The sequence below is a fragment of the Dacryopinax primogenitus genome (assembly GCF_000292625.1).
Source record: "Dacryopinax primogenitus strain DJM-731 SS1 chromosome Unknown DACRYscaffold_25, whole genome shotgun sequence".
NCBI lineage: Eukaryota > Fungi > Basidiomycota > Dacrymycetes > Dacrymycetales > Dacrymycetaceae > Dacryopinax > Dacryopinax primogenitus.
The window spans coordinates 542,670-566,103 of NW_024467222.1; the positions used below are offsets into that span (position 1 = coordinate 542,670).

General features: G+C 53.0%; 12 protein-coding genes across 12 annotated transcripts; 6 read left to right on the top strand and 6 right to left on the bottom strand.

The window, feature by feature from the left end:
* Positions 1–753: 753 nt before the first annotated feature.
* DACRYDRAFT_25437 (uncharacterized protein) lies at positions 754–1,855 on the bottom strand. Its single transcript, XM_040774161.1, has 3 exons — positions 1,793–1,855; positions 895–1,597; positions 754–844 (listed from the first exon to the last, which is right to left on the bottom strand). Exon 2 carries the CDS (start codon positions 1,215–1,217, stop codon positions 903–905), a length of 315 nt encoding a protein of 104 aa, XP_040623928.1. The 5' UTR covers positions 1,218–1,597; positions 1,793–1,855; the 3' UTR covers positions 754–844; positions 895–902.
* A 522-nt stretch (positions 1,856–2,377) lies between these two features.
* DACRYDRAFT_102696 (uncharacterized protein) lies at positions 2,378–3,512 on the top strand (the record flags this gene model as incomplete). The annotated part of the gene is made up of 5 exons (XM_040767657.1): positions 2,378–2,550; positions 2,599–2,697; positions 2,744–2,960; positions 3,014–3,067; positions 3,115–3,512. The coding sequence occupies 5 exons, from the start codon at positions 2,378–2,380 to the stop codon at positions 3,415–3,417; spliced, it is 846 nt and encodes a 281-aa protein (XP_040623929.1). The 3' UTR covers positions 3,418–3,512.
* A 246-nt stretch (positions 3,513–3,758) lies between these two features.
* Positions 3,759–5,048, bottom strand: DACRYDRAFT_112357 (uncharacterized protein; the record flags this gene model as incomplete). Its single annotated transcript, XM_040769398.1, has 2 exons — positions 3,759–4,644; positions 4,702–5,048. The coding sequence occupies 2 exons, from the start codon at positions 5,046–5,048 to the stop codon at positions 3,759–3,761; spliced, it is 1,233 nt and encodes a 410-aa protein (XP_040623930.1).
* Positions 5,049–5,445: 397 nt separating this feature from the next.
* On the bottom strand, positions 5,446–6,899 carry DACRYDRAFT_25439 (uncharacterized protein). Its single transcript, XM_040774162.1, has 2 exons — positions 6,519–6,899; positions 5,446–6,469 (listed from the first exon to the last, which is right to left on the bottom strand). Exons 1-2 carry the CDS (start codon positions 6,710–6,712, stop codon positions 5,584–5,586), a joined length of 1,080 nt encoding a protein of 359 aa, XP_040623931.1. The 5' UTR covers positions 6,713–6,899; the 3' UTR covers positions 5,446–5,583.
* A 591-nt stretch (positions 6,900–7,490) lies between these two features.
* On the top strand, positions 7,491–8,353 carry DACRYDRAFT_25440 (uncharacterized protein). Its single transcript, XM_040774163.1, has 3 exons — positions 7,491–7,628; positions 7,676–7,763; positions 7,814–8,353. The coding sequence occupies exons 1-3, from the start codon at positions 7,538–7,540 to the stop codon at positions 8,151–8,153; spliced, it is 519 nt and encodes a 172-aa protein (XP_040623932.1). The 5' UTR covers positions 7,491–7,537; the 3' UTR covers positions 8,154–8,353.
* A 124-nt stretch (positions 8,354–8,477) lies between these two features.
* Positions 8,478–10,681, top strand: DACRYDRAFT_25443 (Aldo/keto reductase). Its single transcript, XM_040774164.1, has 4 exons — positions 8,478–9,199; positions 9,246–9,488; positions 9,534–9,614; positions 9,662–10,681. Exons 1-4 carry the CDS (start codon positions 8,866–8,868, stop codon positions 9,982–9,984), a joined length of 981 nt encoding a protein of 326 aa, XP_040623933.1. The 5' UTR covers positions 8,478–8,865; the 3' UTR covers positions 9,985–10,681.
* Positions 10,682–12,016: 1,335 nt separating this feature from the next.
* DACRYDRAFT_72797 (SWI/SNF complex protein) lies at positions 12,017–13,760 on the top strand. The gene is made up of 5 exons (XM_040775981.1): positions 12,017–12,111; positions 12,201–12,354; positions 12,404–13,044; positions 13,096–13,240; positions 13,291–13,760. Exons 1-5 carry the CDS (start codon positions 12,086–12,088, stop codon positions 13,570–13,572), a joined length of 1,248 nt encoding a protein of 415 aa, XP_040623934.1. The 5' UTR covers positions 12,017–12,085; the 3' UTR covers positions 13,573–13,760.
* An 843-nt stretch (positions 13,761–14,603) lies between these two features.
* DACRYDRAFT_25447 (uncharacterized protein) lies at positions 14,604–16,088 on the top strand (the record flags this gene model as incomplete). The annotated part of the gene is made up of 7 exons (XM_040774165.1): positions 14,604–14,613; positions 14,838–14,920; positions 14,973–15,044; positions 15,097–15,237; positions 15,284–15,338; positions 15,386–15,526; positions 15,575–16,088. The coding sequence occupies 7 exons, from the start codon at positions 14,604–14,606 to the stop codon at positions 16,018–16,020; spliced, it is 948 nt and encodes a 315-aa protein (XP_040623935.1). The 3' UTR covers positions 16,021–16,088.
* A 98-nt stretch (positions 16,089–16,186) lies between these two features.
* On the bottom strand, positions 16,187–16,839 carry DACRYDRAFT_112364 (uncharacterized protein; the record flags this gene model as incomplete). The annotated part of the gene is made up of 3 exons (XM_040769399.1): positions 16,187–16,453; positions 16,503–16,556; positions 16,606–16,839. 3 exons carry the CDS (start codon positions 16,837–16,839, stop codon positions 16,187–16,189), a joined length of 555 nt encoding a protein of 184 aa, XP_040623936.1.
* Positions 16,840–17,558: 719 nt separating this feature from the next.
* On the bottom strand, positions 17,559–18,520 carry DACRYDRAFT_112365 (uncharacterized protein; the record flags this gene model as incomplete). The annotated part of the gene is made up of 4 exons (XM_040769400.1): positions 17,559–17,888; positions 17,940–18,156; positions 18,209–18,307; positions 18,357–18,520. 4 exons carry the CDS (start codon positions 18,518–18,520, stop codon positions 17,559–17,561), a joined length of 810 nt encoding a protein of 269 aa, XP_040623937.1.
* A 285-nt stretch (positions 18,521–18,805) lies between these two features.
* On the top strand, positions 18,806–21,117 carry DACRYDRAFT_59658 (acetylornithine deacetylase; the record flags this gene model as incomplete). Its single annotated transcript, XM_040775577.1, has 2 exons — positions 18,806–19,393; positions 19,441–21,117. The coding sequence occupies 2 exons, from the start codon at positions 18,806–18,808 to the stop codon at positions 21,115–21,117; spliced, it is 2,265 nt and encodes a 754-aa protein (XP_040623938.1).
* Positions 21,118–21,160: 43 nt separating this feature from the next.
* DACRYDRAFT_97428 (heterotrimeric G protein-like protein alpha subunit A) lies at positions 21,161–22,095 on the bottom strand (the record flags this gene model as incomplete). The annotated part of the gene is made up of 5 exons (XM_040777453.1): positions 21,161–21,357; positions 21,405–21,432; positions 21,486–21,851; positions 21,901–22,029; positions 22,079–22,095. The coding sequence occupies 5 exons, from the start codon at positions 22,093–22,095 to the stop codon at positions 21,286–21,288; spliced, it is 612 nt and encodes a 203-aa protein (XP_040623939.1). The 3' UTR covers positions 21,161–21,285.
* Positions 22,096–23,434: the final 1,339 nt, after the last annotated feature.

Here is a 23,434-nt window from a genome sequence, read left to right on the forward strand (position 1 = left end):
CTCCTGGGCGCACTGTGGTTGGCAGACAAATCGAGTGACAAAGATGTTCAAGAATAGGGCTATAGATCATCCGGCATATTACTTTTGGAACTGTCGGGCGTAAGCTAGCCAGCGTACACCATTCCAGTAATCTTTGACTCTACCCTGATTGTGAAGACGACATAATAACATTATCTAGATGTACAACATGTTATACATTCAAGTTGACCAAATTACTCTTATGCGGTGGAAACACCAACTGAGCAGTTACGACTCCTCATCCTCCCATCCCTCGAGCTCCACATCCTTATCCCCTAAGCTTCCCAGCACCTCCTTCACCTTATCAACCAAATCAAAAAGCTTCTTCCTCCCATCGGGCATAAGGACATTCGTCGCTTGATCGGGCTCTTATCCTTCCCCGCATCAGGCTTTTCGAACCGTGGGTTGCTGGTCCAGCTCGTCCATTCATAATGTGCCGGACCGGAATATGCAATCTCGTAGTAGCTGGCCCATTTGCCGAAGCAGCACGCCGCCCACAGTTTCTGAGTCACGAACTGGTCACGCAGGGGGGTTTGGATTTGCCGTCGCAGGTTCCACTCTGCACGTTGACGGGAGAGAGGGTTATGGATCCCACAGGGTGGGTTGATTTGCAGAATCAACACGGGGCGATCTCGGTGATAGATGATGTAGGATGCTGGAGGTATGCTGATCTCTGTTCGCGGCCCGGAGAAGAATGCAGGCGTTATGCTGAAGGGAGTGGAGCTGGTCTGAAAGATATGGCTCAGGATGGCATTGTAGAGACCTGGATAGTTGTAGTCATGTACTCGCAGTTCGATTGCCTTTGCACGGATTCCGTAAGGCTACTCTGAAAACCGGTTGAGTGAGGGGTGAAAATCGGGTTGCGGCGACGCGTACCTGGCACATCACGAAAACCACGATAGCACCGAGGTAAAGCCGGCATTTTGCACAGAACGAAGATAGATCACAGAAAGCAAAGACGAGGCACAAAACCACCCAGCTTCATTTGCTTTGACAATGGCCTTGAGGATTGTCACTTTGAAAGAACAAGACATTGACGGCGGATAGCACAACCGACCCAGAGCCAACAGGGCCGAAAGACTACCTGGGTCGCCTCGAAGCCCGCACAAGTGCAACGAAACAAAACGCATGCCACCCCATAAGGGAGTGAACACGTTCGTGTCCAGTCGTAGCCCAAAAGTGTGTAGACCCGTATTCATCGAGAGATGAACCGCACAGTCTCTTTGTTATGGGTAAGGGCAAGACGAATCATGTCCATATGAATGTTTGGTCTCGAAGAAAGAAGAGGGTCAGCATAGAGTGTCAATGCAATACGCGGTTGAAGGAAATAATTATTCAGATACCGTTGTAGAGGTATGGTATTGTCAACGAATCCCCGCGATACGGAGACGCTCATTTAGCAGTTGGACATATCGTTTGTCATCAAAAAGTTCGAAGAAAAATCCAGAAGAGGAGATTCGAAGGGAGTAAGTACAAAACGATGCTCACCTCATTACGATGATGCTAGCAAGAGAAGCTCATGTTATGAACAGTCGTATGCCAACAGATCAAAGTCACAGCATAGAATTGGAATTGCAATCTACTGATCTCATGTTAGTGATAGCTCTCGAATCGGTGGTTGGTAGGAAGTTATCGAATATGCTCAGTTACCGTTGTAGAAAAGGTTCACTCATCGACACGGTCCATAGACCGTACTCGTACAGTGTGAATAAGTTTGTCATCAACACATGTGACGGTCCAGGTAAAGGGAAAGGTGGACATGATGAGGACTCACAACTACAATGAGACTACCACAGTAGCTCCGGCGACATTGCTCGCTCGCCCATCCAGATCTAACCCCATTCGAACAACTGCAGACTCCGGAGTCCACAGTTCATCCCTAAGTTGAAAAGTTTTTGACAGGAAGACAATACAAAAATCTAGAGAAATGGTACCAGAGACAAACGTGGTACCAGTGCAAGAGAAAAGAAAAAGGACTGCTCGGGGACTACATGGGGACACAGGGATGGGGAAGAATGGAAGCAAAAACTGATACCGGCCGAAGCCGAAGCAGCTTTGTCATCCGGAGATACGCACGGGGCATTGATAGTACTAGTGATTTGGAATGACTGTATAGTTGCTCATCGCAGACCGCCGAGTATCCACCGGCCCACCCAGGGAACAAGCCTGCACCTCTGCATTTGTTAGCCTATCACGACTTAACGCCGAAGTATTCTATTCTGGCACAGGAGGGCTCTGACATCGGCATGTAGCGTCATGGATCGGCTTTTCTGGAATGTATAAAGAGCGGAATGCCGGGCTTTGGGAGCAAAGCCGCAGTACCCCTGGAATTCAGGTTCTAGTACAAACACACCTCAGCATGTCTGCTTTACCTCCCTTTAATCACTCTTTCGTGCCCAAATATACCACTCCACCCAACGAGGGGTGGAAGCTTGGTGAAAAGGCTGGGGCTCAGGCTTCTGCCAAGCAATGGCTCGAAGAAGGCAAAAAGGCAGGATGGAAAGTGATCGACCCTTCCACGATGAGCCCACTGTACGTACCTCCAGACAACAGTCGTCTGTCTTCTCATATGTTACACAGCGAGGCGTACGCACTAATGATCAGTGGGGTCATTCCCCGTCCTGTTGGCTTCGTATCCTCCGTCTCTGACTCAGGAGTGGAGAACCTTGCCCCCTTTAGGTGTGTTCTCCCATCCCGTCAAAGGCGGCATCTGACATGTGGCAAGTTTCTTCAACATGATCGCCGGGTATCCAGCCACCGTCATCCTCTGTCTTACCAACTATCCTCGAGTAAAGGACACTGCGCTGAACATCGCAACATCAAAACAGTTCACGGTCAATATCATCAGCGAAGCCTTTCTGGAGAACGCCAATATCGGAGCGCTGGACGCACCGGGGGAGATTAGCGAGTGGGACCTGAGTGGACTGACGAAGGAGAAGAGTGTAAGTGTGCAAGATGACACGGCGGTCGATTTGGGGTTAATGCTGTACGACAGGTGTATGTGAAGGCACCACGTGTACACGAGAGCGCGTTCAGCATGGAGTGTGAGGTATGTATCTGATCAACAAGCCGGTATCTTCGACTGACCCAAATCAGCTTGCGCAATCTGTCGACATCACCCCTCCCGGAACACCGCGCCCGATCAACACGCTCTTCATTGCTACCGTCAAGTACATCCACGTGCGAAATGATGTGCTCACCGAGCGCGGGGTTGTCGACCCCAACAAGCTCAGGCCCATCGCAAGGCTCGGCGATATCACATATGCCAGAATGGGGGATACGTTCCGCCTGCCGAGATATATGTGGACGGACAAGAAGGATGAGGTTGAGGAGTTCTTGAAAGCTCGGAAAGAGCAGGAAGCAACAGTTGAACAGCAGCAAACGACAACTGAGGATTAACAAACGGCAAGCGAGGAGCAGTAAACCACGAGTGAATGAATGACAGCAAACCACAAGTGAGGCACAACACACGGTAAGTGAGGAAGGAGTGAATGAATCTTTCCATAAATAGATATTGCTTCAACCGATCACGGACCTTCCTTTTCCAGACATGTGTAATAATATCAATAGAAGAGACCGCTGCTATCATACATCGCTGGTTATCTGTCGATGTTCAAGAAGACTTTGTCTGCCGATCAAAGTATAAGTATATCGTGCACACTCGCTCATAGACAGCATTATAGTATGCATTCCATTCAACGGCGAATCTCACCCTACATAATGCCCGTTCCAGGTTCGGGTCACATCGCGCCCTGCCTCACCGCGTACGCCATCTCGATACATTCCTCCCAGCTCTTCGCTCCCTCCTCCTCCCAGCCCCGTTCTTGAAACCCGAACCCGACACGCGTGTATATGCCCTGAGCGCTGACGTTACTCTTCTCCGCAAAGATGCACACGGAGGCGACTTTCAGCTGCGCTTCTTCGTCGCCAGCCTGGGGAGGAGGCATCAACGGGCGGATAATGTCTGCCATGTTGTTCGGCTGGCTTAGCAGCCTTACCACCGCGGCCCGAGTGAGCGCCTCCGCGATACCTCGTCTCCTCCACTTGGGTGCTGTGAACACGCTACTCACAGCCGCGTACCTGCCCGTGACCCTGCCAACTCGCACAAACCCTGCGTACTCTTCACCTTCCCCATCTTCAGAGCGGATAACATAGAGCATCATATCTCCGAACCATACCCCGAACTTTGCGCGTTTCTGCGTCATATCCAGGGTGAACGCGGCGACTGGTCCGCGATGAGGGTCGCTAAATTCCTGGAGGAATTTTACAATGCCATCCATGGTCTCATTCTCCCCTAGTCGGACAACACGAATCTCGTGGCCTTCCGGTAAGTTGGGCGGGTCGAGAGACACTCGAGACGCTGGGCAGTGCGTGTGAAGAGTTTCTCGCACGACAGACGCACAAACTTCGAGCCCGGAGATCGCAGCATACGCGGGGATGAAAGCCTGCACAAGGGCTATAGCGCCGAAGACGGAAGACAAGCTCGTCTGTGTATGCGAGACTATCAGCGTGTGCAGGGCGGAGGCGACGAGGTGCATGCGCGTTGAGAGCCAATTGAAGAACAAGAGCGAAGAATGCACCGGGGAGCAAAAGATGCCCATTCCGTGGGCGCGTACAAAAACCAAGCTACACATAGGATATCAATTCAGCTGCATCTAATAGAAACAACATGGAAAAACATACTCTAGTTGATCTGCAGTCCAGACTCCGAACCAGAGCTTTGGTTCTCTAGGACCCGGCTCGGAGTCGCCCACAAAGACAAGATATTGCAACATCAAACCGAGGGCGATGTTCATATGCCATGTATCGAAAGGTAGGCACGCACGCAAGAGGGCGCTGGGATTCGAGTAGCGTACGAGGCGCGGTTCGGGAGCTGGTACGTCCACAATAATTGACACTGGCGCTGTCTGGACGGAGGAGTGACTGAGTTTGTTGTGACGACGACGATGTTGAAAAGAGGGAGTACATTCCGTGATCCATAGGAGGGGAACAATGATGTGCAAGATCGTCCTGATCATATTTGTCGACATAGTGCCCGTCCATGACGAAGATTTCCCAGGTCGACGGCCATCATCCTCGATCCCAGAGCTCCGGCATAGAGTCTTCAAGATCTAGTGCAAAAATTGGCTCCAGTGCACGTGCATCAAGCAGCTTTGTGTCGTGATGTAGTCATTGATCCATTTTGGGAGTAAAGGATACCCTTGATGTTCGTAGGTGGGCTCTGATCATACCAGCGAACGTTTCCTCTCATGCAGCATGGATGATCCCAGAACTAGATATTCGTCCTCTCCAAGCAGGAGAGATCAAAGGATCTTCCACAGTCGTAGACAAAGATTAGGATCGCGTTGATAGCACACTCTCGGTGGTTGAGATGAGAGGGAGAAAGGTGTGCAACGAGCGGCCACGGAGCATTAGTCCGGTATCCCCGCTTACATAAGCTCTCGGATTGACACGAAGCGAAGTATGTTTTCTGTTGAGACAGAGGAAAGAACGAATCTCTACTTCTCGTTCCTTGTTCTTGGATCGTAAGACTGTAGATCGTCTGCCCCCTTCGCCCGTTCCATTCTATTCCGGGTAAGCCACCTCTACACACTCCTCCCAGCTCTTCTCCCCTTCCCCACTATCTCTCTCCTTGTCGCCCCAGTCACCGCACGGAAACCCGAACCCCACCCGCCCATAAATCCCTTGCGCACTAAGGTTACTGTCTTCCGCAAAGATGCACACTTCCTCCACTTTTCGCTTGCCCTCTTGCTCTGCCTCGCCAGGAGATAGTAGCGGCGCTACAAGCGTGGCAAGCCGATGCGGTTCCCCCAGCAACCGCAAGACCGCCGCTCGGGTCAGAGCCTCCGCAACCCCTCGTCTCCTGAATGACGGACGGGTGAAGACGTTCCTCACTGCTGCAAACCTTCGGGTAAGCCTTCCGTCTCTGACGAACCCTGTGAACTCTTCCCCTTCCTCTCCTGAAGAGGACGGGACGACATAGACCAGCACCTCCCCTAGTCTTACTGCTTCCTCTGCGTGCTCCCGTGCTTGGACGAGGGACAGCGCTGGCCAAGGCCCGTGATACAGGTTTCGGAAGTCGAGCAACATATGCGCGAGCGCTTCCAGCGAGCGGGGGTCACCAGGTTTGACAGGGCGGATCTGGTAACCTTCTGGCAAGGGCGGGGCGGGGGATACGCGCGAGGAGGGACAGTGTGTGTGCAGGGTATGGATCACCGCTGGTTCTCTTGGCTGGAGGGAGGAGAGCGCCCGGTAAGCGGGAACGAAAGCCTGCACGAGGGTTGTTGGGCCTGTTAGGGTGGAGAGGGGCGGCTGGGAGCGGGAGGTGATGAGAGCGTGGAGGGACTCGGCGAGGAGGGTCATGCGTGGTTCGAGGTAGGCTTGAGAGAGGAAGGAGGAGTGAAGTGGAGAACAGAGGGTGACGAGCTTGCTTGTCCGTACGAGGGTTAAACTGTGATGCGTTAGACCTAAACGGGATAGGATAGGAATGAAGGACATACTCAAGCTGTTCTCCTGTCCATACAGCTAGCCAGAGCTTCGCTTCCCCCGGCGCAGGCTGAAAGTCCCCAGAATCGGCAAGATACTGCAGTGTCGGGCCTAGGGAGATGTTCATGTGCCATGTGTCGAATGGCAGGCAAGCGCGGAGGAACGCGCTTGGGGTGGGGTAGTTCACCAGACGGGGGGATGTAGTCATCTTTTGCTTGTATGAAGGAGGGTGGGTCTCCAAGAGAGCGGTTTATAGGTTGAGGGAGACCGAGTCACTACATCGCGTTGCAGATCTGTGACGGAACATGACTCCACCGATCCTGGTACAAATGTCGAGCACACGAGCAAGTGAAGTGACTCGAACCCATTGATGACAATAAATGATATCAGCGATGCGGCAGTACTAGTCGGAATGTATCGAACCTGTTGAGAATATTCAAGTTGATAAAGTGATAACGACAATCATCCCTGGCCGATCAATTCTCTCTCGAGCGAATCCCTCAGAAGTCAGGAACCTCAATGTGAAACAATCAGGGTCTTTGTTTTAGAATGGAAGTCGATGCCCCGCGTGTGGAAGGCGTTCCGAGGTTCGGCCGCAGATCGCTTCTGCCTTTCGCAGCGTGTGTGCGGCGGCCGCTGGGTCATTCTCATCATATTATATTATAGATGATCAACATCCCAAATCTTGTACTACAATCAAAGTGCTGATTATCATCTATTAATAACAAATACAACTTCCAACCCCCAAATCCTACCTCAGACAGCTGTCAACGAACAACTCCCTTTAGAGGCTTGATGTTCTACGATAAAAACCCCTTCCTGCTCCTCCTGCTACCCTGATTGGCCCACATGACGCCACAGGGTTCTCCCCGGTCGCATGTCCGCTTCAAGGCCTTCTCCCGCACAGAATAGACTCGCCGAAATGGGCGGGATATAAAGACCTCGAAGAGTGAAGGTCTGTTCCCCAGAGCGCTTTGCCCTCCACTCCCCCTTCTTTCTCTTCTGACGACCAACCACAATCTCCTGTAGCAAAATGCAGATTGCTCTTGTATTCCTCACCCTCCTCGCTGCCGTCGCTGCGCAGAATACCACTTCCTCCGCTGCCGGTTCTGCCCCAACTGGCGGTGTGTCCTTTCTTTCTGTTATGAAATGCGAGCTAATAACGACCCAGGCATCCCCGCCTGCGTTCTTGCCTGCTCGCAGCAAGCGTCCACAGTCGCCAACTGCTCGTTCCTGGACACATCCTGCTCCTGCCTGAAGTACGCTTCTTCCCTCCCTCCCCTCCCTCCTAGCTAACTCCTCGAAATAGCCAGCAATTCCAGGCCGCGGCCAACAACTGCCTCGGGGCGAACTGTTCAGCCAGTGACATAGCCGCCGGCCTCGCTCTGCAGAACGCGACTTGCTCTGGCGTCGCCGGCTCTCTCCCCGTCTCGGGCAGCGTGAACGGTTCTAGCGCTAGCTCTAGCGGCTCTGGCTCGGGTTCCGGCTCTTCTACCGCGGGGGGATCTACTTCTAGCCCTGCTACCTCCAGCCCGGCTGCAACCCACTCCAGCGCGGCGGGCATGGCTAAGCCCGTCTCTGTCACCGGTCTTGTCAGCGCTATCGTCGCCGTCGTGGGCATGGGCATCGGTGCCGTGCTCGTTGCTTAACCGGAAGTACGACCCCACCCACCCGAGTACCCTGTCAGGGAACTAGGAAGGGTCGACGACGGAACGGACGGAAATGACACATTGGAAAGCCGACAGACAGACAGACGGACAGGAAGAACCTAATGCCCCACTTCTCTCTCTACCACTCTATTGCGTTTTTGTACAGCCCCGCTTGGGGGATTATTGCCTATTGCTGAAAAATGTTATGCGATTATCATGGTTTACTGGGATGTTGATCTTTGTTCGTATGAGGGTATATGATGCGGCCCGTTGGGGTTGTGGGGAAGAGGAGGGTCCTGTGACGTGAAAGTCCCCGATCGCGTTCTTCCAAGAGGGCATTCATCCAAACAATGGCCGATCATTCTAGTCGGGATCACGTGTGCCGGGCCGATATCCCGCCTGACTTCGATCGGTACAACAACGGTCCATTCTTAGTCACAGATGGGGAAATGCTGAACAAGACAAGTGCGGTACCCGACCGATAATGTCGATCAACTTTCGAAGGACGGTGAACGCCCTCCACTCTAGCACAGATTGCCTATAGCTCTTGCACTCAGCTGCAGGTTGCCAGCACTTTCGAAAGTAACACTTGGTCCCACTCTCGCCTGCGCAACAAACATGTCCCAAGGTCGTCTGGTACCCCTCTCGAACGGTACCCAGCTGCCCCAGGTCGGGCTCGGTACCTGGCTCTCACAGCCTCACGAAGTAGAGAATGCCGTGCGTGTGTCTTTCCCATCCCTCCTGTCCCGTGTGCTCTAATTCCGGGTGTAGGTGGAACACGCTATTAAGACGGGGTACAATCACCTCGATTTGGCGTATATTTACAGGAACCAGGACGAGGTCGGTGCAGCGCTCAAGAAGGTCATACCCAGTGTCGTCAAGCGGGAAGACCTGTGGATCACCAGCAAGGTGTGCTTTCTCTCGGTGCAGGGGATGCATGCTGACTTGGGGGAAGCTGTGGAACAATGCGCACAAGCCGGAGGAGGTCGAGAAGCAGCTAGACGAGTCCTTGCGCCAGATCGGCACCGACTATCTCGACTTGTACCGTGCGTCTTCCGCGTCTTCCCTTGTGCTCGCTAAGCCCTGCTTCAGTCATCCACTGGCCAGTAGCGTTCGTACCTAACAGAGGCGTCGTCCCCAAAGCGAACGAGGCGGATACCGAAGTCGAGCTCGACCTCGAGACGAGCCTTGTAGAGACTTGGAAGGCGATGATCGCGCTGCCCAAGAGCAAAGTGCGGAATATCGGCGTAAGCAACTTTAGTGTCGCTATGATCCGGGCGATCACGGCGGCTACGGGGGTACTGCCTGCAGCGAATCAGGTCGAGTGCCATCCCTGTGAGTACTGTTGTGCGATTTGAGATGATAGTGCTTATGTGCCAGACCTCCCGCAGAACGAGTTGGTAGAGTATGCGAAGGAGACGGGGCTGCATCTTACCGCCTACTCTCCTCTGGGGAACAACCGTGCGTCCCTCCGCGTTCTCATGCAGACGCAGCTGACACGCTTGCAGTCAAGAACGTCCCCAAGCTGACGGAACACGACGTCATCCAGTCCATCGCATCCTCCATCGGAGCCACCCCTGCCCAAGTGCTCATCGCCTGGGCCGTCGCGCGTGGATTCACCGTGATCCCCAAATCGGTCCAGAACGATCGGATCGAGAGCAACTTTGTACAAGTTGACCTGTCGCCAGAGGATGTGCAGAAGATTACCGCGATTGGGGAGAAAGAGCACACGAGGTTCAATATCCCCTATTACTTCGTCCCGAGGTGGAATATCAGCGTCTTCGGAGAACCGTCGGAGAAGGAGGCGAAGAACCAGATCAAGGTCGAGTAGATGGAGTGGGAAAGTTAAAATAGACAATAAGGAATGATGAGATTTGGGAATGATGACCTCTTGTTTATGCTTGAGACAGTGACAAAGGGTGACTGGACTCGACTTGACCGCATGATTGGTCCGTTGTCTCGCATCAGCCTCTGCACGAGTCTGTTCCATTAGCAACGATGTCCTCCGAAACTAGAGTAGTGGAATACTCCACACCCCGTCTTTTCTTCCTCGCCTGCCTACCGTATGACACTTGGCACATGAATGTCGCCCTCGGCTCTGCCGTTGAAGCCTTTGCGGGGTCGGAAGCGAAACCCGATCCCGCAGCTCCAGGGGAAGGGGTATGGCTCGCCGTGCGGACGGGCAAACAGCTCGAGTGCGCATTCATATGTACGCCGGTGTTCTGACCGGGTTAACTCTTGAGTTAGCCTTACTCTCACCCCTCATGGGCAACAAACGATCCTCTCTGCACCGGCGCATAGTGCTTTTCTGTCATCCGACTGGCTTGCTCCCCGCGTGCAGCTCCTTGGGGAAACACTGCATCAGCTCGTCTCGCAGGGTGAACAAGTGCCGGTGAAATTCCTCCGTGGTCCGGTTCCCCTAGTTCAGGCGTTCGCAACGGCCTACGGCGCTTTCTCCGGGATTCAACCACAGCAACCTGCGCTCACTGAGCAGGTTTATTCGCACATCCCACGGAGCAGGATAGACTGCCCTCTCGCTAGGACGCAATTACCAGAGGGGCATACGATCCGCTGTGTCGTTCCTGGAGATACACAGGCACTTGTGGAGCTCACAAGACTCATACGCGAGTTCAGGGAGGGCATTAACGGTCCTGACTCGGAAGAGGCGCGTGGCACTGCTCAGGCAGCGGAGGAAGGCCTCAAGTGGGAGGAGTATTGGGTGTATGTCGTCGTTGGAGCAGATGGGGAGGAGTATGCAGGGTACGTGAGACATGGAAGGCTGACTGGACGATGCGCTGCGATCAGGAACGTTTATACTGTCCCTGCCTGGAGGGGCAAGGGCGTGGCGCGCATCCTTGTGGGCGAGGTGGTACGGCGGTTATTCTCCGGTCCGCATGGGATGAAGGAGGTGCTTTCTACACTCCTATCAGACGGAGCGAAGTGTCAAGTGGAGGATGTGTGCATCTTCACCGAGACGAGAAACGGCAAAGCGCAGAGCGTTTACAGAGCAGTTGGGTTCGGCTTCCCAGGGGCGGCATGGGAGGGTGAGGATGGCACCAGCTGGGAAGAGTTTGTTGAGCTTGAATATCCTGTTTCGGAGTATTGATCGTGTTGCGCATTGTACCATTCATCAATGCCAGTATTACGCCTGGGATCAAGCTCCGGCACATATATCGCACCGTTTGGAGTACGAACGCTCGGATTAAGGGCCTTCCATACATGGGAACGAACCCGGTCGGTGTCCACAAGGTCCGACGCTCGTGTGCCACAGATCTGTCCACTTGCCAAGAAGCTAAGAATTCAGGCAAGTTTTCTTGCAAATCTTCGGATGACGAACGCCCATCAAGCGGACCATAATGGAGCTACCGGCGTTTGTGCGGGAAGGATCAGCAGAATTGGCATCGTTCCCGGCGACTCCGAGCGTGCAACTCGTCGTTCCCAAATAGGATGTCGCCTGGCCCAGTTCGTGCAGGGCAACTTGAGCGCAGATTGCGCAGTCGACTCTCAACGAGGCGAGAATAGGGGATATCTCGGTTATAAAGAAAACCTGATAGCTCCGGCGGATGAGATCAAATGACAGAGCGTGGTGAGGGTAAAGGGGACAGGAGACTCCAACATGTAGGCAAGGTTCGCGCCCGTAAACTTCCGTCGGAGCTTGAAAATTGAGTTCCTTGTGTCCACGTTGCTGTGTAGTGAGTGGCGTTGGCCTGGTCATCCGCCATTCGACGCGCCTGCTTTTCTCTCTCTTTTCTTTTATTCGACCCTCGCAAGCGCCGGCCACACCCGCCGCGCGTCCAATCACTGTTCTCTGCGCTCTTGTCGGCAATTAAGGCCCTTCTACTCATCATCCTTCGCCGCTCCAAGCGCTCATTCGTACCAAAGAAGGACCAGTGGCAGCACTGCGCTCAGGAGTATAAGACCAAAAACCCGTGATGGACCAAGTCGGAAGACCGTCAAAGTGTGTACACTTACTAACTTACTTTACCTTTTCTCGCTTATGTCCACGAATCCAAATGCGGTACTTATGCGTAAACTCCTTCCACTCAGGCGCAGAAAGCTCGGCGATCGCAATCTCCCAGCAGGCGTCGATGGAGAGGAGGCTGCGCTATATCAGGATTTGCTCGAGATGGAGCGCAAATTGGACTGGGTCATAGCACGAAAGAAACTTGACCTTTCTGATGCTCTGAATAAGCCTGGAAAGGTGCGTTGCTGCTTTCGTTCGTGTTGAACAAGTGCTTACAGACGCGTAGACGAGTCGCACCCTTCGCATTTTCCTGTCTACCCAATTATCGAACCAGTCCTGGCAAGTGGCGGAAGGTGACACTGGCCCTGATGCGGATTTTTCCTCCATTAGTCCACCTGCCTGGACAATGCGCATCGAAGGTCGTCTTCTCGACCCTCCCTCAAGACACGCGGCGCGCTCTGTGAAAAAGTTCACTCACTATCTCAACTCACTTGTCGTCGAGCTTGACCGCGATCCTTCCTTCACAGAGGGAAACATCATCGAGTGGCACCGTACAGCACAAACCCTTGATGCGGAACAGGATGGTTTTGAGATCAAGCGGATGGGCGACTCCACTGTAAAGTGCAAAATCATCTTAGACATTGCACACAGTCCGCCGAGGCTCAAGGTCAACCCCGATCTGGCAGCCGTCATAGGCCTGCAAGAGGGCAGTCTGCAGACTATCCAGAACATGTTCTGGAACTATATCAGACAGAATGGCCTGCAAGAGAAGGGTGATCGGCGCAAGATCCGCCCAGATGCCGCACTCAAGCCCCTCATTCTGCAAACGATGGGACAGAGGGAGAACTTCATGTTCCATGAGATTCCAGCGCTGCTCAAGATGTGCCTCTCCCCAGCGGATCCTGTGGTGATACCCTATGTTGTTCGGTAAGCGCATTTCGGATGGGTATCAGACCGGTTTCCTCATTCAGTGTACAGAATGGACAGCACGACTGTGGGGGAACTCAAAGCGTTTGATATTGAAATTGATGTGGATGATTTCGCTCAGAAAATGCGTGTCAGAGAGGTAATGGCCGCACTGTCCCCTGAGACGGCACAGCAGATCCAGCAGCTGGATGAGGAGGTGCGCTGTTCTTTCGAGATTATTGGCGTTGTCTCTTACCTGAACCGCAGATCTCCCTCGCAGTAGTCTCCGTCCGGCACAGCAAGCTCAAGCGTGACTTCCTACAGTCCTTTGCGTCTGACCCCGCTCACTTTATCGAACGATGGCTATCCTCTCAAGCACGCGACCTCAAGACGGTCATGGGCCACGAGAGTGGGATGCGCGGTGACCTCAGGAGAAGCGATAACTTCCAGCTGCCGTGGGTTGAGGAGGCGGTGGTGGTACATGAAGGTATCAGAGTGAGCGAGAGTCTTGCGAAGATGATGAACCCGACGCTGCAGGCGCAGCGGTAAGTTGGGTATGTCAAGCATGGGTCATGGACCGGTCAGATGGTCAACAAGGACTGTCCAGGAACGCGTGAGGGCGGTTGGGCTGCTATTCTGTGATCGTTTGACATTGTGACAGATCGCTGATAGTGATCATCACAACGTGATACGTGTAACGTTTCTTTCATAACCCAGATAATTGTATTTAATACGGCCAGTTGCACCTTGGAATGCCGGAGAGTTGCGGTTCCTGTTCGGCGGATTTTATGCGGACGTACCTGACTTCCGTCCGAGTGGAAATGCAGTCATTTTCGCTTGGGTGCCGATGTTTTCCAGAGAAGATCGCTGGCATCCTTCTTATCCATTAATAATCAATCAATGACAATGGGGTAATCCTGCAATTATCCCGGACACCTCACAGCCTCTCGGTGCAGAGCGCTGCAACCCCATAGAGACGGTGCAACGCATCGGTGCACCCACATGTACATATGTAAGCACCTAACAAGATCATACCGGGGAGTTCCCTACCGACCTCACCGCCTTCACGTTATCTACTGAATTCCTAGGCCAATCTTAGCTGAGAATTCGGGCCAGGGGTCAGTTAGACTTCGAATTCCGGTTTCATCCAGCGCCATTCCGTAATGGCGGTGATAGAAGGCCTTACACACGCCCTCAAGAGCCAATAGCGCTCCTCGTCGCGCAGGCCCACCCAGCTCATCACCTTTCCCCAGCTGTGTAAAGCCACCACGTCTAGAACATCGAAGGGCCGCGGGCCTTAGGGTAAATATGCCCGCTGAATATCACCGGACTACCTCATGTTCCGTTGCCCTCCTCTGACTCTTGCCATTCACTCACACCGTCAACGTACCCACAGCATCTCCTTTCCCTCTGCCTGTCAAGACTGTACCCCTTCACACTGACCATCACATCGAACGACCCCGCCGGAGCTGCTGGACGCTGGAGAGAGAATGATCGAAGAAGCACAATGGGGTACCAACACCACGGTCGGCATCCCGGATCCGTCCACCGCCGTCTGGCTCATCAGCGACGCTGTGATAATGAAGGTCCGTATGCTGTCCTGGACTATCGCCACATAGAATATTGACTTTTGTCGCCTCGTGTTGTGTAGCGTGCTTCTGGTGAGGCTTGCCCCGCACTCGTGCAGATCTCGTGCTGATCATTGACGGGCCATCCGCATTTTGTTCGCTTTACAGTCGCGGCGCTCGCCTTGCTTTTCTATGGTGCGCCTTCCCTACTGTCTTAATGTGTCTATGCTAATGGTGGTGATGTAGATTATGCCTTGACTTTTGAGGAGGAAGTCAGGTACATATGGAGGGAACCAAAGAACGGATTTGGAGTGGTCGTCTTCTTCCTTGTGCGTTTCTCGCTCCCGTCTTCCCAGCATCACTGATAATTGCTGGTCATAGAATCGATATCTCGTGCCCCTTCTACTAGCGTTCGATCTCTCCGGTGCGCTCGCACCCAACCCTAGCCTCCAAGTGCGTTCCCCTTCCTCGGCTCTAACCCCACACAACCTAACGCGTGCCTTAGTACTGCGTATTCTGGTATCTTCTAGAAGAGTTCGGCGCCATCTTTAGCATTGCACTAGTGGAAATTATTCTGATGACCCAGGCATGGGTGCTGTACGGCGGGGACAAAAAGATGAAGATCGTGCTGTGGACGCTGTTGGGGGTGAGTCCGTTCATGAGATGTACGTTCTACTGCTGACATTGGATAGATGTGCTTCGCGGCTTCGTTTATTCTGATTGGAATCGGCTCGACTGAGGTGACGGGTGAGTGACCTTATCCATCATATCGACCAACGCTGACCCTATGAAAGTTGGAGCAAGCAAGAACCCCGGTGCTCCAGGCTGCGTGGCTATTCTCACTGCGCATGTACAGTTCTGGCAGTTCTGGTCCCCATGGATGTTCCTATCTATCGTCGTATTTGTCCTTACCATTGCGAGGGCACACGCTCATGGTTCGTTCTCCATATATCCTCGGACAAGTATCTCACAGATTCTCATAGCAAAGGGAGACGTGACCACACATCTTGGCGAAGCGATCATGCGAGATGGAATCTACTATTTTGGCATCATAGCGGTTGCATCCACCATCACTGTCGTCATCTTCGTGGCTGCACGTGTCTCTCTGCAGTCTTTCGCAGTCCCCTGGTTCCAAGTGATCGCCTCTATCAGCGGTAGCCGCTTGTTACTCAACATGCGCCGCGTCCGTGCGGAGACAATCACCCAGTACGTGCCCGTCACCAGGGCCAGGCGAAGACCGCCGTTCGACTACAACAGTCTCTCCTCTTTCTCTGCCCACCGCAGGCTCACTAGTAGCCAACGACCGCTCTTCCTCGGATCGCCCAACAGCCAGGCTACCTGGAACTACAGCCCAAGTGGGCTCGAGACACCTGATACGAGTCCGTTCCCCGAGTATCCGCAAATGCACAGACGTGCATCTTTGGACTGATTTTTTTTGGACTGAACATATCGCACCACATCTGTATGTATATCAGTATTGTATTAGTCACGCCAGCGTCCCGGGTTGTTGTTGTATGGGACAATCTCATTCTCTTCTCCGTGGTCGTAGGCTCTAATACCCTCATTTGGTCTGAGACGAATTGCGATGGTTGAGCCTATTGTTTCAGCGCAGCCTTGATGTTTTCCTTTTCTTCCTCCCATTTGTACCGCTTAAGCCGGTACAGATTGCCTACCCGGCCAAAGGAGATGTCTCCCAGCCGCGACACTGGCTGGGGTTTGACCACATCAACAAGTTCTTGGTCGTTGAGGACATCTTTGCGTGCGTGGATATAACGCACGACACCGATGATGAGAGTGGTCAGGCCGTCGCCCAAGTCGGGCCGGTCATATTCAGGATGCCTAACGTCGATGGCTTGGAGGAGCTGGTATAGATATTCAGCATAGAGCTGACGGTCAGGCAGTAAAGCTCACTTCGCATTCCATGCTGAACGCGCTCTCTTTGACTCGGGCAGGTTTGACGAAAGTCTGGATTTCTTTAGCATACGACATTCGGAATACAATTGAACCTGCTTACACTTGGCTCACGCGTGAGTCCACTCAACGGCCATTCGTTGAAGTCTTCGGGTGCGTCAATAGCACATGCGTTCGCATTCTCCACAAACGGTTCACTTATGATGTTGACAGTGAATTGTTTTGTGTCCAATATGTTCTGAGTTGTATCTTTCCTCCTCGGTGCATTGGCAGGGGAGATGATGATGGACGGTGGATGGAAGGAAATCATCTGGAACCAGCTAAAACGAACGTTCATATTAGCGACTTCGAAGGGTCACGTGAGAAAAATCTAATAATATACCTATAACAAGCCAGGTTCTCCACTCCAGAGGTGGAAACAGTGGACACAAAGGCGACGGGTCGTGGTACAATCCCACCCAACATCAACGGGTAAAGCTTCCTTTGTCTAAAGTCAGACTAATACAGCAGTGTTTGGAAGAAATGACACTGGCATTGGATCTGTCTCGACCGTGTTCCATGACTTCCAGCCCGCCTTATCTCCTTCCAGCCATTCTTTCTGGGTTGGGGTCCGCCCAATTGGTTCACCAAAGTTCCAAGCAGCATTAGGAGAGGTGGTATGCTTAGGGGCGAAGGTGGTGTCGAAGGGAGGCACAGTCATTCCGACGGGTACTTCGTAGGTCAAGCCATGTCCCGGCGCAGGCTTTAAATGCCAGTGCTTCACTTTGTCACATGCGAAGCTCCACGAATAACTGCGGGTTTGATCAGAACTCCGGTGTTGTCGGGAACACTGGAGTAGAGCTCTAAACCGTGCCGAATCGTTGCATAGCAGAAGCTCGATCCATATTCTTTGAAGGCGTTGATATCATGCGCATCACAACGGAAAAATAGTTCACTCTGCAACTTCCATACCAGGCAATAAACCGGAAGATCCGGAGTATGACCGTTCATGCATTTCTAAAGCGATGAGTGACAAGAACGTAGGAGTCGTTCGCCACATACAGAAATCGTCACGATCTATAAATGAGCTGATTCTGCGAGATCCTTCTGTGCGCTCCCCTGCATCTTCTCCTTCTCCTTCTCCCACACATGCCTCGTTAAGCGGAAGACGTCCCCCAGTCGCGCATAGGAGATATCTCCTACCCTTACAACTGGCCTCAACTTGGTGGGATCGACGACCCCGCGCTCGTTGAGCACATCATTGCGTACATGGATATGCTTGACCCAGCCAATAATCAACGTATTGGACGCGATGCCAGTTGAGGGATTAGTGATGTTATGCGCATCAAGCAGTTCACATTCCATACTGAAAGCACTTTCTTTCACTCGAGCTGGTTTGACAAGAACCTGTTCAGTGGTTATTACACGTATCAAGCCGAGACATTCAGGAGGACTCACACTCGACACCCTCGTCAACCCACTCACGTCCCACTCGCTTACTCCCTCCGGGCAATCCACGGCAGTCACGTTCGCGTTCTCCACAAAAGGTTCGCTGATAATATTGACAGTGAAGCCTTTGGTAGTTCGAATATTATGGCAAGTGTCTTTGATCCGCGGCTTATTCGAACAAGAAATGATAATCGCTGGAGGGTCGAAGGCGACCATGTTAAAGAAGCTAAGATGGTGTCCGTCAGATGTATGGATAGGGATATGGAAGTACCACCGACCTGAAGGGAGCGAGGTTCTCCACCCCAGTTTCTGATATGGAGGACACAAAGGCGACTGGCCGAGGAACTATGCCGCTGATCATCATCGGATAGAGTTTTCTAGAGAGCAAATTGGACATTAGGGATTGCATAAATAAGAACGACGCACGAAGTTTCCACCGATGTGTCTAATGATGTCCAACCCTGCTTCTCCCCTTCCAACCACTGTTGAGCGGCAGTGATTCCTCCAACTTTGTCGCCGTACTGCCAGGATGGATTCGGTGACTCTGTGTACCTCGGTGCGAAGGACTCGTTGAACGGTGGTAGGGACATTGTTGGGCAAGGAATTTTTGTTCAAACAACAGGTTGATAACACCGTTGTATAAATGGATTGCACCGCTGGCCTTCGCACTGTCTTCCATGTTTGTTTGTTGGCTACGGTGGGCGTTGTGGAGGGAATGTCGCCATCAACCGTGGGCGCGAGTGACAGCGTGCGAGCAGTGAAGTGACCCTGCCGACTTCCGAACGCCCTTCCTTACGCCGGTCAACTTGAAAATCATTCATTTCTTGGACTGGCTAGAGGATAATCACTGATCTGGCAGAAGTGGCCTTATGAAGATGAGTGCAAAATATCTTCCGCGTATCTACATTAATCAAGCGGCTTCCTCGTTTACATTCTCTGGCAATCCAGATCCTGCCACGAGCAAGTTCCATGAACAACTTCCAGGTTATGTCCAGACACCGGTCATTAGTCTGGATACCATTGCCAAAGAGGTGAATGTTGGTCATGTATTGCTGAAAGACGAGAGTTGTCGCCTGGGCCTCCCAGCTTTCAAGATCCTTGGCGCTTCTTGGGCAGCGTACCGTGCTGTGACAGATGCGCTCAACCTTTCGACACATATTTCTCTGGAAGAGCTTGCTGGTGCCTCTAAAGGAAAGGGGCTGGCTCTATATGCTGCAACAGATGGAAATCATGGTCGCGCTGTCGCTAGGATGGGCAAGCTGTTGGACATCCCGGCCTTTATCTATGTACCAAAGACGGTTCCTCTTCCCACCAGGGAATTTATCCTTGGAGAAGGAGCAACGCTTGCGATTGTTGCTGGCGACTATGATCTAGCAGTTGAGAAGGTGTATAACGATGCGAAAAAGCCAGGAGGTATACTTATCCAAGACACGTCTTTCCCAGGATATGAAGACATACCAAAGGTAAGCATTTCCTCAATGAGTCATGCTGCAGCTCATGCAGGTTCTAGTGGATTGTCGATGGATATACTACTATGCTCCTCGAGCTTGACACCCAATGTGTCTCCCTTTTCGGCCGAACACCCGACGTGGTCGTGTCACCTGTCGGAGTGGGCTGCTTTGCGCACGCTGTGGCGCAACACTACATGTCCACCTCGCACCCCCAAGCGCGAATCCTCACCGTCGAGCCTGATACGGCCGCATGTCTGAAAGCGAGTCTCTTGGCCGGAGAGATGAAGACCATCCCAACAAGTCGAACGATCATGGATGGATTATATTGTGGAACGGTGTCAAGCCTTGCATGGCCATTATTGAAAGGAGGCGTGGATGTGAGCACCAGTGTATCAGATTGGGAGGCCCATCATGCCGTACAGGATCTGCTGAAGTACGGAGTCGAGGCGGGTCCGTGTGGGGCTTCGACCCTTGCCGGCCTGCGGAATGTTGCTGCTCTGGCACCACAAGCACTCGGTCTTGGCCCCAATACCATCGTCGCACTACTCTGTACGGAGGGTGCCAGAACATACCCAACACCATTGGACGTGACGATTGACGATCCTGTCACACTCACTCAGCAGCTCGTACGAATCGATAGCTCCAACCCTGATCTATCTAAGGCTGGCGGAGCGGGCGAGGTCCAGATCGCGGAATACGTGGCTGCCTGGCTGGCCCATCGCGAGTTCGACGTACATATTCTGGAGGCGACAGTTGGCCGGCCCTCGGTCGTAGGCGTTGCCAAAGGCGCCGGTGGAGGCAAGAGCCTTATGTTCAACGGTCATATTGACACCGTAACAAACGCGGGTTACAAGGGCGACCCACTGAGCGGAAATATCATCGATGGCTCTGTACACGGTCGAGGATCCTTCGACATGAAAGGGGGGGTGGCAGCGTCCATGATAGCTGCTGCACGGGGGAAGATTTCCGGATTGAAGGGAGACATTATTGTCGCCGCTGTGGCAGACGAAGAGAATCTCTCCCTCGGCACAGAAGAGCTACTTGACGCGGGCTGGCGAGCGGATGCCGCGATCATCAGTGAACCTTCTTACCTGCAAGTCACATTGTCGCATCGAGGGTTTGCATGGTTCGAAGTCACGATTCATGGAAAGGCGGCGCACGGATCCCGGCCTGAATTGGGTATCGACGCTATTGTCAAGGCAGGTTACTTCCTCGTAGAACTCGACAAGCTCGGGAGCCGTTTAGCTCAGGACAAGGGCCATGCACTGCTTGGAAACGGTACGGTACATGCCGGACTGGTTAAGGGTGGCGAGGAGCCTAGTTCCTACCCCGCACAGTGCACGATCACGGTGGAGCGCAGAACGGTTCCTGGCGAAACAGACGAGGTTGTCGAAGCACAGCTGTGTGGCATTCTGGACAACCTTGTCGCTATGGTGCCGAACTTCGCCTTCTCGATCAAACGAATCACCTCTCGTGCACCCTTCCAAGCGGACACGGCACTTCCATTTACTCAGTTGGTGCTGAAGCACGTTAAGGATGTTTTGAAGAGAGAACCAGTGTGGCGCGCTGAACCGTTCTGGACCGATGCTGCGCTCTTGGCCGATGCAGGCATTCCTTCTGTATTATTTGGTGTTGATGGGAACGGGGCACATGCGGCCACGGAGTGGGCGACGGTGGAGAGCATTGGGCAGGTTACAGAAGCGCTCACGCGTGTTGCCTGTGAATGGTGTGCTTGACATATAGCTGTGCCTCAGACAACACTGTCTGTACACTGAACAAGATCATATCATTTCATGTCAAATACCGATGTCACACCATGCCCAATGACTGAAGTCTACACTGTCATACAGATAAAGAACCATCATCATCCCAACTTATCGTAACACAGATATCAAGCAAAGCAACTAGATCAGTCCAGACTCTCGGATAGCTGCATCGAGGATATTTTCTCGGACAGCGGCGAGCACCACGGAGCACTATTTGATGGTCAGCATGTAAAAGAATTTATGGGCTGTTTGCTTACTCGATTTGTATCTGTTGCTGTTGTAATGCTGTTTTGTAGGTAAGCGGTGGGATCGAAATGACACAGATACAATTGACATACTGTGAATAGACCGGTGCGTTGTTCTTGTTCACCTGGCGGTATTTCCAAATGATGAACTTGACGCCAGCCTCTACGTCATTCCCCGAGTATTCCGCAAAGTAGTTTTTCATCGGACTGCGATGATACTTTTCCTCAAAGACATCCATCTTGTTGAAGAACATGACCATTGTCGCCTTTTGGAACCAGCGCGACGTGATGATGTTCTTGAATACCTCGATCGACTCTTGCATCCTGTTTTGCTCCGGATGTTCAAGTAGAGATTGGTCGTACTCGGACAGAGAAGCTGTGAAGATGACACATTTGACGCTCTCGAATGCGACGATCCACTTTTTCCGTTCCGCACGCTGACCACCGACGTCGTACATGCTAGAGACGCAATGAATGAACCAGTCAAACAGCAGGGGAATGTGCATACTGGATACGCATGCCATCAGCGACGAAGCTGGACTGGGTCACACCCCGAGTCTGCACCCGTGAGCGCAGCACATCCTGGTTAGTCGGCCAATATTGCGGGCTGCATATCCTCACTGCATGTTTAAAGAAACTGCAACATCCAATCAGCTATACCGACGTGACCAGAACAGTCAACGCACTAGGGGGCGTTGTCCATCAGATAGAATTCACTGCTTCGTCTCAGCACATCGCGCATGAAGCTCTGATTTGTCCACAGTTCGAGGATTGCCTGAGCAACCCAGAGTGGGGGACATTTCCCATGCTGCAGCTGGTACGTTAATAATGCCTGAACAGTCTCGCTCACTCCGCTCTCTGTGCCAGTACTCATGATCGTTGGCTGGGACCCGTACGCCCGCGGCGGGACAGGTCCCATGCGGTCCGAGTCGATGTGGAACGCGCTGGTCGTTGGGGATGATGCGGCGTAGTTGTAGTCCGAGACAGTGCTTGTCTGAGACACGCTCTGGAGGGAGCGCGCGTGCAAGGGGTCGTAATTTGGTCGTGCCAGCTCTTGTCCAGGGAGGGGTGGGACGTTGGCTGATGAACCGAGCTGGAACGCACCGGAAGGACCATGGGGTGAATCGATGGCCGTTGGTAGACCTCGTTTCTTGCTCTTCTTGCTGGTCATACTCCTTGCGCTGCTCGCCAGCGGTCCCACATCATTCCTGATCATGTCGTTAAAGCTGATCTGTTCGCCGTTGGCAGGACGCAGGGTTGCACGTGGGCTGTCGTTTTCCTCCCCTGGAAGGCGTACGGGAACGGAGAACTCATTTGTACCGGGAAGAGTCTCCATGACAGCATTGTTACCCCATTGTCTGGCGTGTTCGTCCTCCTCCTCATATATCGCACCTGCGTCCCATCCAGATGGGAGTTCACTCAACTCCGGTCGGTATCCCCACGATAAGATCACACGTAACAGCGCTTGAGCAGAGTCGATCAGATTGTGCCGGATGATCTGCTTGTATTGTAGCAGCTCGGCGTGGGTAAAGCCGTCGCCGTGCAGGATCTTCATCTGTTTGAGGATGGTTGACTTGCCTGATTCGCCGGAGCCTGTGGCAAGCCGATCAGTAAACAACCTTTTCAATACACACTGTTACACGTACCGAGCAACAAGATCTTCGCCTCCATATACCCCTGCTCATTAACCAGTCCTCCCTTTCCCGACTCGAGCACTTGCCTACTCTTCGTCAAGATGTTGCGAGTGATGGAGTCCAGATCGTTCTCTGCATTCTGCGCCGGAGCGCGCTTCTTCCCCCTGGAAGGCTCAACACCCCGTGCGGCCTGACCGTTGGACTTCCCCTTCCCCTGAGGCGGGGAGGTAATGTTACTGGGTCCGGAGCCCCTTCGGGCCTGCTGCACCGGACTGGGGGGAACGGGTTGCAGCGGAGGCGGAGGGCGCAAATAGCGCATATCTGGGGAAGACTGGGGAAGTTCGACCGTCTCTGTGTGCGGAGAGGGCGGCTCTCCCGTTGGCTTGGAGGTGCATGATCCCATCGTAC